Genomic DNA, 15,644 nt, shown 5'->3' with positions numbered 1-15,644 from the left:
AGGTTTTGTTTTTATACAGCATTGCACACTACCTGTAACATAGGAGTTATATCAAAATCAAAATATTATGAGCAACAATAAAACAACTGTATTGGTTACAATCAAGGTGCTGTCTCTGCTGGGCTTCTGGAAAGCTAGTATGTGAGGCGCTGGTGCCAGAGCATGACAGAACACAAGTGTTTCATCAGTCTACTGGAAATATGTCCGTTTACAAAACTAGACTAATAACAGCCAGGGACAGTTTAAGGATTTCACATCTTTTTATTTCTGTATTTTAATTATTCAACAATTCAATTGCACCCAAATCTACAATATTCTGAAAACGTGCACAAAAACGTGAGTTTCTTCATCCTGCAAAGAATAATAAAAAATAAAATCTGACCCAGGCAAAAAGGATAGGAGGAACCTAGTGTTATTTCTATTATCTTATACCTCAGCATGATACTTATATCAAGACCAATATGCTTTTCTTGTTTAGTTTAGCCCCTTGCAGCATCCCCCCCCAACCCAGCAGTTAAAAAAAATATTTTCTCTATTTAAAACAAACATTTTCAATGTTATCATCATCATCACTGTCGTCATTACTATCATCTTAGTAATATCAAAGAAAAACAAATCTTTCACACAGGTCCTCTCAGGAGACCGTGCCCCCCCCCCCCCCAACAGAATCCAGTACTCGGCGCTCAAACGTCCTGATTGGGAGAACTTAAAGCGGATGGCGAAACAGGAATGACACAAAAGAATTGTACAGCAAAGAAAAGAGGCGACACAGAATGAAGTTTAAAATACTAACACTCACAAGGAGGATTTAAACCGCATCGTGTCAGCCTTCCACTTCAGAGGGAAATATTTTCAATTAATCTCTGACGTTATCATCTTTCTTAACTTTTTTTTTTTTTTTTAGAGCACATCATTTACACCCACGTAGACCCATTACCCACAATTTCTCATTCAGGAAGTTCAGTTTTGGATAAATGGCAAACATCAGTGAACTAATACAAGGAGTGGTGTATTAAATTAAAATAAATACAGATATATTCATCAAATGAAGGGAAAGAACGTTCCATCTACAATGTTATTTTTTTTTTTCTTCATTTTTACATTTTCTAAGAAAAATCTGACATAAAAAACACTATTTATGTCTTTTCAGATTTTTCCAAAACTTTTCAGCTATATTAAGGTCAAAACATATACATCAGAAACTAACAACGGAAGAAAGCATCTTTAAAAAACTATATGCAAAGGGAATTTTAAAAACAATAAATAAATAAAATACCAATACATTTATGTAATTACAGTCGAGTAGGTGTGTGAACCGAGGGAAAGGATAAAGGGTAAAGGTCAGAGGACTTGGTTTTTGCATTAACTTCAGTGAGGGACCTCTTGGTAAAAAGTAGGGGGCGGGGTTACGTAAGGTGCTGATGAACATCCTCTGAGTCAGTTGGCTGCCAGTCCAGTGGCTTCAGAGGACAGTCTGCAGAAACACAGGGGGGAAAGAATCACATCTTCACTTTAAAACACAACACGCGCCTCACAGCACGACTACCATGACGGTACAGCGAGGTCACAGCACGACTACCATGACGGTACAGCGAGGTCACAGCACGACTACCATGACGGTACAGCCAGGTCACAGCACGACTACCATGACGGTACAGCGAGGTCACAGCACGACTACCATGACGGTACAGCGAGGTCACAGCACGACTACCATGACGGTACAGCCAGGTATTGTGAATTGAAAATGGTTCAAAGTGAAGTGGATTAGATGGGCTTTGCTGCGGCGAGCCGAGCGCTTACCTGGCGTTGATCAGGTACTCGGCCAGGCTGATGCTGGCCGGGGACCCGGTGATGGTGACCTGCCGGTCAGAGGAGCCCTCCACCGGGTTGGCTATCTTGATCTGGGCCCCCGACATCTGGCGGATCTCGTTGATCTTCGCCCCCTGACGGCCGATGATGCAGCCAATCAGCTGAGGGAACGGCAGAGGGTCAAGGCATGAGGGAGAGTCAAATACATGTGAGGGAAGTAAAAGGAAGTTTTCAACCAGGAGAGAGGAAAACCTAGAACGAGTAAAAAGCCTAGTTTTTTTTCCGTTTTAAAACACAAGGTGCATCTGCGTCGCTCCAACGAGACGACAGCAAATAACTCATTAGCCGCGCGGGGTGAAACCGGCTCAAACCAACGGATGAGGGGGCGGAGATTAGACTCACGTCGTTTGGAATGGTCAGCTCATGAGAGCCTGTTTGTGCAGAAGCGTCCATCCCGGCTGCAAAGAGGAAGAGACGGTCAGAAAATAAGCCAGGAATTAGTAAAACTAGGTGGTGCTGTTGTCCCCCCCCCCCCCCCTCCATCCATCCATCCATCCACCTACCCTGGAAGCCCTGGTTGCTGGGGGCGATGGGGAAAGGACTCTGCTGCATGGCCAGCTGGTGGAGTTTGGTGAGCTGGAGGGAGAGGGAGAGAGGGAGGGAGGGAGGGAGGGAGGAGAGAAGGGGAGAAAGATACAGGAAAGAGGAAGCAGTGATGGAGGGATGAGGCAGAGACACAGAGGGCTATCATCAGCACCGGCACATGGGCCCAGATTCTCCAGCAGCCTGGTAGACAGCAGACACAGGGGGTCAACAGGCCAAAGAGGAAATGCTATGCACAGGACTATGTAGGGTAGCAAAATTCCAGGAACAATCCCAAATTTCCCAAATTCACAGGAATAAACCAGAAATGTATGGTGTTTTCCAGTTTCTTCACGTTAATTCTCATAGGTGGTTTGTGAATATTCCTGCAATTTTGCAACCCTAGTACTATATGTTCTGTTAATCACAACTGTCACAGCAACACAACAGAGACGACTAAACAGAGAGCAGAGAAGACCACAGCATCACAATAAAAACAATCAGGCATATTACAGGCCCACTATCAAGTGGACAGAATCATTAAGTGGATCAATGAGAGAGATGGAATGAAGGAAAGATACAACGGCACGATGACGACAGCAGCCATGCTACTTAAATCAATGTTATGTGACCACAACTTTGAAACGGTGTCAAGTCAGGGGGTGCAGCCGAGATGCAGCGGGGGCGGGAGGAGGAGGAACGGAGGGTACAGGAGGGATGGATGGAGGAGAGGGTGTCATGGCCACCCAAGACCATTCACTGTATGTGTAAATATATGGGCTCACTTACAGAGGGACCTTCACTTACGTCAGGCTGGGGGATGGCATGCTGCCCTTGGACAGCGTATGCCTGTAACCAGAGAACAGCGGTTAGGCGGGGTGGACGCGCGCACGCACACACACACACACACACAGTGGTATCCAGTGAACCTGTGTCCTTGGCATGTCGGCAACCAGAACAAAGCCAGCGGGTGTTTTTCAGCCATCGACACGAACACAGCGGACGACTAGTCTAGAACGCGCGCCGAAGCGAGGGTGAGGACATATATGGGGGAGGCACGCGCCCCTGTATCACATCACATCTGATCTGACAGCTACTCAGACTCTGCTTCGGGGGGGCGGGGCCTCTCGCTCTGCAGAGAGAGAGAAACTCTGGGGGGCCGTTCGGCCGACGTCTGCACAGAGAAGACCGACGCAAACCTCCGCAGAGTAGAATTACTGAGTACAAATCACTCAACTGCCTCTTGAACGTGAGCAGGGAAAAAGGCCGCTCCCTACAACCGACGGAAAAGGAAATGGAAATGTCCCAAATCCATTCCATCACTAACAGATGTGAACGAGTTGATATTTACCTGACCACCTGCAAAGATGACAGGAGAGCCTGAGGGTTTGGGTCTGTAAGGGATGGTCACGCCCTTAGGGGGAGACTGCAGAGAGGAGAGAATCAACCGTTAACGATGGGGAGAGGTACCGTGTACTCCCCCTCTCTCTCACTCTCACACACACACACACGCTTAGTTCTGAGGACCAGTTTCCAAAACTAACTTTTTGGCTTATCAGCCAACTGGCCGGATGAAAAGATGTACCAGCGAGACAGATTTTTTTTACCAGCCAAAAATAATAAATAGCTTTTTACTATTACGATTTTCTACTATTACCATTTAGCATGCTGTCTTGGGTCTCATATGTGATCATCAATCCATATTATAATAGTGTGCATATAAATAACATTAACTCTACTACCGGGTCCAGAACTAAATTTTTGGATTACCAGCCAGCCAGATTTTTTTTACCAGCCATTGGCTAGTACCGTAAATAGAGTTCATTTTGGACCCTGGCAAGAAGGCAACAATAGCCACATTCTGCCTTACCTCAAGCATGACCACGCAGATCTGCTTGACACACTCGATGATGGACTGGGGGGTTCCTGCAATAGTGATGGCACGCTCCGTAGAGTTGGGCAGCATGTCCCCTGCTACCTGTACCTGAGCTCCGGTCGACTGGGGGGGGGGGGTTACACATCAGCTTCAACACACCAACACAGTAATTTGTGACGTTTTCATGTCATCGTAAAAAAACAAAACTGCTCAGCCTCCGTCTGCCAGAGGTCACCGACCTCTCGGATCTCCTTGATCTTGCAGCCGCCCTTGCCGATGAGGGAGCCGCACTGGCTAGCGGGCACCACGATGCGCAGAGTCACCGGTGGTTTGCTGGTGGCCGTGCTGTTCGTCATCGAGCTGCTAATGTCCTGCAGGGGAGGTCAATAATCACAACATGACACCGACTGAAAAACTCGCTATGATGTTCCATAAATGCCTTTTGAGATGTATAACCAAAAGGTTGGGAGTACCGACCTCCTCCAGTTTCTCGATGATCATGGAGAAGGCTTTGAAGATGGCGGTGGTGGGGCCAGCCAGGGTGATGATCCTCTCAGGACAGTTCCCCTCAGAGATGTTGATGCGGGCGCCACTCTGCACCGATCACAGGAAATGGCGGTCAGGTGGACGCATCCGTCAATAAACTTTTCAAAGCACAACCGTGCTGCCGACTACAGACTCCACCACTGGTTCCTTTCTGCCACAATTCTTCAGTCAAGATCCTCGTTCCACCTCCCCATGCAACAACCATGCTTTTACCTACCTCCTCCCTCATCTTCTTCACCGACTCTCCTTTCTGCAGAGAGCACAGAGACACAGCGTTTACAAAACACAGATAGGAACGGGGCTATGGGAGTAGTCAGGACTCACTGACAGAAAACAACACCCTGAAGATTAACACCAACCTTGCCAATGATGCTGCCAACCTCCTATATACAAAAGAAACACAAAGAATCCATTTCAGTTCACATTCGCACAAAGTTATATAAAAACATGATCAATGAACCCAGCATTGTCCCACTGTGTAAGTTATATCTTATTTGAAGTTAAGGTGAAGATGACAGCTGATTTCAGCATGAGTGATGTTCACGGATGGGACATCCTCTGTTAGCTATGATTAAAGCTCTTATCGTACATCTGCTCTGCACTCACCTTTCCATGCATTAGAAGTCTAATGGTTAGGGTGACATTGAGTCCTCCTTCAACCACACCAGTGTCCATACTTGCTGCAGTGTCTGAAGACTAGACTTGGCAAGAAAAAACGTCTTTGGTCACAAGTATCTGGTCTGCGAGAAGAGGAAAGTACATGGGGTCACACAGCGGATAGGACACCACAAGCTAGCTGGTTTCGACCAAGTATCACCACTGATGATTAGATTGTTGACTTAGCAAGGAAAACGGGTTAACGTTGCATGTCTGGAAAAATGGCTAACGTTAAGCAATATTAATAGTGCAAACAAGACATTTTCATTTAACTCTCAGCTCACTAACGTAACTTTGTTAGCCAACAACACTTCGAATGTTAACTCGCTTCAAGTAAGTAACGGACTGGACCGCTTCATTAAATTGACTATAAAGTAGTAAATTGTTCATCAATTTAGCTTCTTCAAAACTAAATATTCAAATCAGACAGCTAGATACCAATCTAAGTGCACCAAGCCAAGTCTGCCGGTCCAATGAATGAGTATTCATTCATTTCCATTAGTGAAGACGTCTAGCTAGCTTGCTGCTAGCTAAATTCATTAGCTCCAGTACTAGCCAATCAAACTAACCCAACTAGCTAGCGGACACTAACAAACTAAAATTACCTTAGCTACTGCTAACGATGCTATCCCGAAAACACACTCACTAGCTAGTAACTTATTAATTGGCTTTAATTAACCCTAAATGCAGCAAATCTGCAGTAGCAAACATGGTTGGCTCAGCTAGATAGCAGCCAAAAACGGACCCAGCAGGTAGGCTAACCAGCTAGCCAAGACAGACAGCAGGTAGGCTAACCAGCTAGCCAAGACAGACAGCAGGTAGGCTAACCAGCTAGCCGAGACAGACAGCAGGTAGGCTAACCAGCTAGCCGAGACAGACAGCAGGTAGGCTAACCAGCTAGCCAAGACAGACAGCAGGTAGGCTAACCAGCTAGCCAAGACAGACAGCAGGTAGGCTAACCAGCTAGCCAAGACAGACAGCAGGTAGGCTAACCAGCTAGCCAAGACAGCTACCCAGCATCGTGTGTCTATGCCCAGCACCAGCTTGCAACGTTAAAGTTAGCAAGCTAGCTAATGTAGCTGACCCATTGTCAAGTCTAAGCAAATTATTTCAAGTGCTGTTAATGATTTATCTGAGCTTTCAATATTTGGATAGTATCTAACTTTGCTAAAGTATCTTATAATTGTTAGCTAGCTGGATGGCTAACATGCTAGCTAGGTAGCTAGCTGAGTTTAGCCTACTAGCATGTGCGATAATCCCACGCTAGTCTGAATGTTGCGGCCTAAAGAATGAATCGAGGCGCTCCGTTAACCCTGTCCTTCTCTCAAGAAGAATATACAGAAGTTGGGGCAGTCTTACCTGAACCGTCCCTCGAAATGTGTTCAGGGGGAGGGTAGGGTGTTAAGGGTGGAAGGGGAGAGGTTCGGGAGGGAGTTTTAAGAGGATTCGGGGAAGAGGGAAGAGACGCTGCTGCTCGATCGGGCTCCACTCTCCTGCTTAGCACAAAAGACAACAAAATGAGAATCGTTCAACTTTCACCTTTGAACCGATCCTCCCCCCACGGGTTAACCCCGCCCACACAGACCATCTGACCGTAATATAGGCTAATACAAGCTTTATTTCAATATTTGAACAACAACAACAAAACAATCTGTCTGTAAAGATCGTGTTTAATGTTTATGTTGCTGTGATCAAGTCATGAACTTCAGTTTCTCATCTCCCCAATCATTATTGTTGGCTAAACACATGGCAATTTGGATGGCAGGAAAACTCCATCATCTGTAGTTCAGCATAGCTGCAGTAGATGGAGTCCTGATGTTGTGTCATGTGGAGACATGTCCACAGTTTGTTTGTTTTTTTGCCACAGGAGGAAGATCGTTCAGTTCCTGGTATGGTGAGATCTATTCACTGTCACTTATCTATGCGAGGGCTTTGTTTTGTTGTAAAACCTTCCAGCCAGGTAATCTCCAGAACAGACTCATTTTTCATCCTCCAATTGCACATCCGAGAGGAAATTATTTTACCTCGAAGTAGACATAAAATCATGTTTTGACAGCTGACTACTCTCAATCAGCCACCGCGAGATAATTCCAAGAAAATGTGGACCGTTAATTGAAAATGAGAAACTATGGCAGGTTTAGTAGGCTAGACATATTTCAAGTGCCGGATGATAGTTTGAGCAGACTGCTAATGTGGAGCAGTGGATGTGCCAGATATTTCCAGAGGTTGTACATATTAAACTGGATTACAACAGGGAAAAACACTTCATTTACCAGCCGATTAAGGTAATTAAGTCAGAGAGCCGATGAGGATAGTCACACTATCCTCACACTAGATAGTCACACTAGAAACTCACAAGTGCATCTCCTTTCTAAAACAAGTGACTAAGAGCATAATCTAGTGCTGAAGGAAAAGTGCAAGAATATCAATCTAAAATATAGGACACATGCACACATGCATACGCACACACACACTCACATGCACACACATACGCGCACACACAAACACACACGCATGCAAACCAACCTGTCATCCGCTTGCATTCTGCCAGACAGGCTGATGCTAAGTGCTGGATCCAGAATCAGAACCATTCTGTGCTGCATAATGCAGGGCAGTAATTAGCGTCTCTCAATCTGGAAATGGTCCTTACTGAAATCATTTTCCCAGCCATTATCTTTCACTTCCTGTGCAGCCTGCAGGGCCGACCCCCTCCTCCAAAGCTGTTTGACTGCTTTATACTGAGCAGAAATGTTCCTTCATGTGTTTGCTCTGAAAGGATATTTTGATTAAAGCTTGATTCAAGATATTTTTTCATACAAAACTGCAGACAAGCATTTCAAATAGGAGGATTTCAATATTTCAAGACCTCTTTAACTAAATAAATGACCTAGTGCCCCCCTAATCACTCTGGCTGTATTATGGGCAGTCAGTCCTCCAGTTCACGATTGATGGCTTTGGTTTTCATGATGAATGACTTTGTTTTTCTGTAAGGCTATTGACAATTAGCGTAACTGTTTTTTTTTGTTGTGATTGATAGGGTGATTTATAATGAACCGTGAGATGGATTGTACAGGCATAGTAAAGATTGATTTTGGAGGAGAAGACAGTTACAAAAGACAGATTAGGGAGAGTTTACAGTATATCATATAATAGGCCTTTACAGTATATGGTATATAGGCTTTGATATTATGTTGTACATACAGTACAAGGATACTGCAGAGAGAGGACAAAACTGAACATGCCATGTGCTCATGGACACACTGAAAGGGCAATGACTGACCTCAATCAGCACATGCTCGTTACTTTGATACACACCAGAGCATCCACATTACAATGAGTTAATGGACAGAATGTACTTTTCTGTCTCTGTTACAGTACAATACTCTCCTTCCCTTCAATAGCCCAGTTGATCATGCTTCTCAGACATAGTCACGCCTAGATCAATTTCATGGATCTAGAATATCTCTAATTTGGAGAGATGCTTCAACAGAGCTACAAATGAGCTCTGCCTTTAAAGGCTGTTTTTTTTCTCAGCAAGCATCCTCTTTTGTAAGCATGAATTCAGGCGGTGGATGTTGGAGATCGCTTTGCAAAGCCATCTGCAGCACTGCCCAAACGCTGCCAGGATTACCACACTGATGCTGTCTGTTTTTAAATAGAACCATTGGTTGGCTCAGTCCAACCTGGAGGAAGCCAAGCTCTAGTAGGTCAGCACAGGGCCCATCCCCAGGGACCAGAGAGACAGAGATGATGAAGAATACACTCACTGGACTTAGGTGGGAAACAGGGACATCAATTTAACTAAATACCCATGTCCCTTCTGATACGATGGAGAAATACAATAAACCGCAGACATGAATGACAAGATGCTATTGTGTTGAAGATAAATCAGTCAGGATGTAGAGAGAGATGACACTGAGCACTGGACACTTGGCAATTATACCACTATTTAATTGAAAAAACATTGGTAAGAGTGAGTGAGCATGTGAAATGAATTGCCTGGTTAGAATAGTTTAGAAAGTCACCCATGAATCTGTGAGCTAACGTGTAGCTGCCGTCCATGACGGTGACTGTGACCCGGGAGGGATGTTTATTTACAGGTAGGTTTAAAGAAATACCCCCCCTCTGATCTGAAGAGATACCCCCCCTCTGATCTGAAGAGCTACCCCCACTCTGATCTGAAGAGATACCCCCACTCTGATCTAAAGAGATACCCTCCCTCTGATCTGAAGAAATACCCCCCCTCTGATCTGAAGAGATACCCCCACTCTGATCTGAAGAAATACCCCCACTCTGATCTGAAGAGATACCCCCCCTCTGATCTGAAGAAATACCCCCGTCTGATCTGAAGAGATACCCCCACTCTGATCTGAAGAAATACCCCCCCTCTGATCTGAAGAGATACCCCCCCTCTGATCTGAAGAGATACCCCAACGCTGATCTGAAGAGATACCCCCACTCTGATCTGAAGAGATACCCCCCCCTCTGATCTGAAGAGATACCCCCACTCTAATCTAAAGAGATACCCCCCCTCTGATCTGAAGAGATACCCCAACGCTGATCTGAAGAGATACCCCAACGCTGATCTGAAGAGATACCCCCACTCTGATCTGAAGAGATACCCCCACTCTGATCTGAAGAGATACCCCCACTCTGATCTGAAGAAATACCCTCCCTCTGATCTGAAGAGATACCCCCCCTCTGATCTGAAGAGCTACCCCCACTCTGATCTGAAGAGATACCCCCACTCTGATCTAAAGAGATACCCTCCCTCTGATCTGAAGAAATACCCCCCCTCTGATCTGAAGAGATACCCCCCCTCTGATCTGAAGAGATACCCCAACGCTGATCTGAAGAAATACCCCCACTCTGATCTGAAGAGATACCCCTACTCTGATCTGAAGAGATACCCCCCCTCTGATCTGAAGAAATACCCCCACTCTGATCTGAAGAGATACCCCCACTCTGATCTGAAGAGATACCCCCACTCTGATCTGAAGAGCAATCCCTGAAATCCAGATGACACTGGTGTAGTGTGGCTCTCCAACCTGGTCAAATACTACGCAGCCTCTTTCCTCTTGAAATGTGTCTCCTCCTGTTGACCAATCGCTTACATGTTCATCTGCTTGCTTTAATCTGTCCATCCGTCCATTATTTTCTGTTATTTAATTAAAACGGTGAAACTTTCATGTATTCAAGATCCATTACACAAAGTGAAATATTTCAAGCCTTTTTGGTTTAAATCTTTATGATTGCACAATATGTTCATTTTGTTCATTTATACACTCAATACTTGGTGGGGGCTACTTTTGCACAAATTACTGCATCAACGTGGAGCGTGGCATGGAGGCAATCAGCATTGAAATATTTCACTTCATGTGTAATGAATCTATAATATATGAAAGTTTCACTTTTTGAATTAAATCACAGAAAATAATGAACTTTTCACAATATTCACATTTTCTGAGATGCGCCTGTACACAGATGGGACACACTGACAGAAGAAAATGACTCAGAAGGAAATCAAATCTAGCCTGTTCTGCTATAGATTTCCTGTGCATATTAAGGTAAATGGTCTGCATTATTGCAGTTAATGTAGCGATACATTTTAATAGCCAGAGGGAGAAAGGGATGTTTGGCTCACTTATTTGGTGACCTTTCCTGTATAAGCATATGGGACACTATAGATGCTTTGAACTGCCCAATAGACTTCAGAAAAGAAGTCTATATCCGTGTTGCATGAGGATAGATTGAGATCTGTAACAATGAATATTCTTCATTCAATGATTCAGTTTACAGGATAGGATGACTGCAATGTACAGGGCTACATGATAGCTATAACTAGACTATGTGCTTTGATCCTGCATGCTACACTCACCTATAGGGAAGATGATCAAATCATCTCACTGTTTCTTTTGTTCAGCAGAACAGGAGGATTCTGGGAGAACACTGTTATGACTGGGTTGGATTTGGACCCAAACGCACGACACCGGAGGCAGAGAAAAATGCAAAGCCCAAAGGGCGGTTTAATAATAAATAAATAAGTCCAGTAGGCAAGGTCAAAAACGATAAACAGGCAGGGGTCAGGCGATCAGCAAACAATGTCCAATATCCGTAATCCGTAGTCAAAGTCCATATCCAGAAGGGGGGTCAGGGAATCTGTGTTTCAGTCCAGGGGTGGTGATAGCAGGCAAGCCGAGCACTGCACACTGGGTCTGGAGGGAAAGTAAAACGGAACGAGAAAAAATGGATAAGCAAAAACAGAGATACGGACAGCAATCAACAAGGTAGGCTACGCTGGCTAGGGTACTTGCCACAGGAATTCTATGGGAAGTTCTGGCGATGAGCATGGAGAAAACCAGGGTTCTTGTAGGCAGGCGATGATGATGATTGGGACCCGGTGCGCAGCACTCAGCCGTAAGCGCGTTCACTAATCACCACGATTGCCTTCACCTGTGGCGTTGGAGCGCGCGCTGTGCGCGTGCTGAGGTGCTGGGCGTCTCAGGAATACTCTCAGGAGGCGGGAATTCGGGAGACCCCGAACGCCGCGGGGTAGAGCCGGACCGACGCACGTTGCGTCGGGCCACCGGCAAGCTCGGAGGAGCGGAGGGGAATGCGCGCGGTGGTGCCGCCGTAACAGGACCCCCCCCCAAGCGGGAGCCACCTGGCGACCGACCGGGGGCATCAGGATGGGCCCGGTAGAAGTCGCGGAGGAGAACAGGGGTCATGATCTGGGACCGAGGAACCCAGCTCCGTTCCTCCGGGCCATACCCCACCCAGTCGGCCAGGTATTGGAACCCGCGGCCCTGGCGGCGGACCTTCAGCAGCCGCCTCACCGCCCACTGAGGGTGGCCATCCACCAGCTGCGGAGGGGGCGGCGCGGGAGCCGGTGGCACGAGGGCGCTGGTGACGACGGGCTTGACCCGAGACACATGGAAAACCGGATGGACCCGGCGAAGGGAGGCGGGGAGAACCAACCGGACAGCGGCGGGGTTGACGACCCGGTCGATGAGGTAGGGCCCGATGAACCTCGACGCCAGCTTCCTGGAGGAGACGTGGAGGGGCAGGTCAGCAGTGGAGAGGTAAACCCGTTGACCGACCTGGTACACCGGGGCCGGGACACGCCGCCGGTTGGCACCGCGGGAGGCGCGCGCCGTAGCGCGGAGCAGGGCGGACCGCACTGCGGACCAGACCCCCTGGCACCGGCGGAGATGAGCCTGGACTGACGGCACCGACGCCTCGGCCTCCTGGAGCAGGAACAGGGGAGGTTGGAACCCCAGGGAGCACTCGAAGGGTGACATGCCGGTGGACTCGCTGACCATGGCGTTCAGTGAGTACTCGACCCAGGGCAGGTCCTGACTCCAGGAGGAAGCGTGAAGGGAGGACATGCACCGGAGGGCTGACTCCAGGCTCTGGTTGGCTCTCTCCGCCTGGCCGTTGGTCTGTGGATGGTAACCAGAAGAGAGACTGACCGTGGCCCCAATCCCCGCACAGAATGCCCTCCATACCTGAGACGTGAACTGGGGTCCACGGTCAGACACCACATCCTGGGGCAGACCGTAGAGCCGAAAGACGTGCTCAGTCAGCAGCTCCGCCGTCTCCATCGAGGTGGGGAGCTTGGGTAGGGCCACGAGGCGCACAGACTTCGAAAACCGGTCCACAATGGTGAGGATGGTGGTGTTTCCCCGGGAGGGAGGGAGACCGGTCACGAAGTCCAGAGCGATGTGTGACCACGGACGACTGGGCACAGGAAGGGGTCGCAACAGGCCAGCCGGCGGCTGGTGGGATGCCTTGCTGCGGACGCAGGTGGTGCAGGCGGAGACGAACTCTCTGACGTCCGCTGCCATGGTGGGCCACCAGAACCGCCGGCGTAGGAAAGACAGCGTACGGTGGGAACCCGGGTGGCAGGCAAACCGGCTCGCATGTCCCCACTGGAGGACACGGGTCCGGACGGCAGCCGGGACGAACAGCCGGTTGGGCGGGCCAGTCCGGGGGTCGGGTTGGGTGCGCTGGGCCCTCCTGACCACTGCCTCGACGTTCATGGTGACCACCCCGATCACCCGGGAGGCGGGAAGAATAGTGTCCGGAGTGGTAAGATCCTCCCCTGCCGCATAAAGCCGAGACAGTGCGTCAGCCTTGGTGTTCTTGGACCCCGGACGGTAAGTGATGTGGAAATTAAACCGTCCGAGGTACAGGGCCCAGCGCGCCTGACGGGAGGTCAGCCGCCTGGCCGACCTGAGGTAGGTCAGGTTCTTGTGGTCCGACCAGACGGTGACGGGGTGCTCCGCGCCCTCTAGCCAGTGCCGCCACTCCTGGAAGGCCTCCACAACAGCCAGCAGCTCCCTGTTGCCGATGTCGTAGTTCTCCTCTGCAGGTGTGAAGCGGCGGGAGAAGAAGGCGCAGGGATGCATCTTCTGGTCGGCCGCTGACTGTTGTGAGAGAACCCCGCCGAGACCCGTGTCTGAAGCGTCCACCTCCACGGTGAAGGGCCTCGAGGGGTCGGGATGAAGCAGGACCGGCGCGGAGGTGAACCGCCTCTTGAGGTCGGTGAAGGCGGCACTGGCTGCAGGTGTCCAGGTATAAGGACGCAGAGAGGAGGTGAGGGCAGTGAGGGGAGCGGCCACCCGGCTGTAGTCCCGTATGAATCGCCGGTAGAAGTTGGCGAAGCCAAGGAAGGACTGCAGCTGCTTACGGGTGGTGGGTTGGCTCCACTCGACGACAGCCTGGATCTTCTTGGGATCAGGCCGAGTTTGTCCACCCTCCACAATAAGTCCCAGGAACTCCACAGAGGGAGTGTGGAAGGTGCACTTCTCGGCCTTGATGAAGAGGCGGTTCTCCAGGAGACGCTGGATGACAAGGCGGACGTGCTGGACGTGTTCCTCAGCGCTCCTGGAGAACACCAGGATGTCGTCGAGGTAGAGCACAACAAAGATATCCAGCATGTCCCGGAGGATGTCATTCATCATAGCCTGGAACACGGAGGGGGCGTTGGTGAGGCCAAACGGCATGACTAGGTATTCGTAATGGCCTCGGGGAGTTTTGAACGCGGTCTTCCACTCATCCCCCTCATGGATTCGAACCAGGTGGTAGGCGTTCCGGAGGTCCAATTTCGTGAAGATGGTGGCCTCCAGGAGGGGTTCGAAGTTGGAACTCATGAGGGGGAGAGGGTACGTGTTCCTGATGGTGATGGCGTTCAGCTCCCGCTAGTCAATGCATGGCCTGAGGTCCCCACCCTTCTTCTTCACGAAGAAGAACCCCGCCGCCACCGGGGAGAGAGTGGGTCGGATGAGGCCCTCAGCCAGACACTCAGAGATGTAGCTGTCCATAGCCGCCTTCTCAGGGAGGGAGAGGTTGTACAGGCGACTAACTGGGAGCTGGGCGCCGGGGCGGAGCTCAATGCCGCAGTCGTAGGGCCGGTGCGGGGGAAGGGTGCGGGCGCGCTCCTTGCTGAAGGCCTCTCCCAGGTCGTGGTAAACCTCTGGCACGGTGGAGAGGTCGGGGGGAGCAGGGGGCGGCCGAGACGACAGGGAGGGAGTCTGAGCAGCACGGAGGCACCGCGCGTAACAGACCGTGCTCCAGCTCAGAATGCGGCCGGGGCCGTAGCTGACATGCGGCACATGGAGCTCCAGCCATGGTCGGCCCAGAATGAGAGGAGCCTAGGTCGTGTCCATCCAAGGCCGAGACGGTGAGAGGGGTTTCCAGGGCGGCGAGGGGGAAAGCCGCTGAGGCGGCAAGGTGCGCATCCACAAAGTTGTCATCAGCCCCAGAGTCAATGAGCGCACCGATGGTAAGCGTCTGCCCGTGCCAGGCGAGGGTAACTTCGAACCGGGCAGGGCTGACAGATGGTGGGGAATGGGTAACACGGCTCACCAGAAATCCCCTCCTGGCTGGTGAGCCTACTCTTCTTGGCAGAGTGGGACAGTTGTCCCTCAGATGGCCCTTAGCTCCACAGTAGAGACATAATCCCAGTGCCCTCCTTCGGTCCTTCTCAACAGCCGTGAGGCGAGCCCTACCCACTTGCATGGGCTCTTCGCTGGTGAGAGCAGGCATGGTCAGGGTAAGTGGAACGGTGGAGGAGTTGCCCGGAGAGCGACCAGAGGGGGCGGGATGACGCAGCGCCTTCTCACGCTTCCTCTCCTGGTTGCGTTCGTCGATTTCCATAGCGAGAAAGATG

At 49.6% G+C, this 15,644-nt stretch overlaps 1 protein-coding gene across 3 annotated transcripts; it reads right to left on the bottom strand.

Moving 5' to 3' along the window:
• Positions 1-663: 663 nt before the first annotated feature.
• On the bottom strand, positions 664-6,970 carry pcbp2 (poly(rC) binding protein 2). 3 transcript variants are annotated; one of them, XM_084462101.1, is made up of 13 exons: positions 6,830-6,970; positions 5,420-5,553; positions 5,173-5,196; positions 5,031-5,063; positions 4,745-4,861; positions 4,507-4,638; positions 4,262-4,390; positions 3,743-3,817; positions 3,181-3,240; positions 2,373-2,445; positions 2,212-2,267; positions 1,801-1,970; positions 664-1,474 (listed from the first exon to the last, which is right to left on the bottom strand). In XM_084462101.1, exons 2-13 carry the CDS (start codon positions 5,486-5,488, stop codon positions 1,438-1,440), a joined length of 975 nt encoding a protein of 324 aa, XP_084318227.1. In that variant the 5' UTR covers positions 5,489-5,553; positions 6,830-6,970; the 3' UTR covers positions 664-1,437. The 3 variants fall into 3 exon arrangements, with proteins under 3 accessions (XP_084318227.1, XP_084318228.1, XP_084318226.1); XM_084462102.1 differs by having other exon boundaries at positions 3,199-3,240; XM_084462100.1 differs by having other exon boundaries at positions 2,212-2,445; positions 3,199-3,240.
• Positions 6,971-15,644: the final 8,674 nt, after the last annotated feature.

This window comes from Borostomias antarcticus, assembly GCF_949987555.1.
Source record: "Borostomias antarcticus genome assembly, chromosome: 3".
Classification (NCBI taxonomy): domain Eukaryota; kingdom Metazoa; phylum Chordata; class Actinopteri; order Stomiiformes; family Stomiidae; genus Borostomias; species Borostomias antarcticus.
The sequence above is the reverse complement of the archived record's forward strand: the minus strand, read 5'-3'. Positions and strand labels throughout refer to the sequence as shown.

Excerpts from the sequence above, each read along its gene's own strand:
- pcbp2 (XM_084462100.1), bottom strand. The coding sequence starts at position 5,488 with ATGGACACTGGTGTGGTTGAAGGAGGACTCAATGTCACCCTAACCATT. Across the intron at positions 4,862-5,030 it reads TGAAGAAGATGAGGGAGGAG|AGTGGCGCCCGCATCAACAT; the intron begins GTAGGTAAAAGC and ends TGATCGGTGCAG. Across the intron at positions 1,475-1,800 it reads GAGTACCTGATCAACGCCAG|ACTGTCCTCTGAAGCCACTG; the intron begins GTAAGCGCTCGG and ends GTGTTTCTGCAG.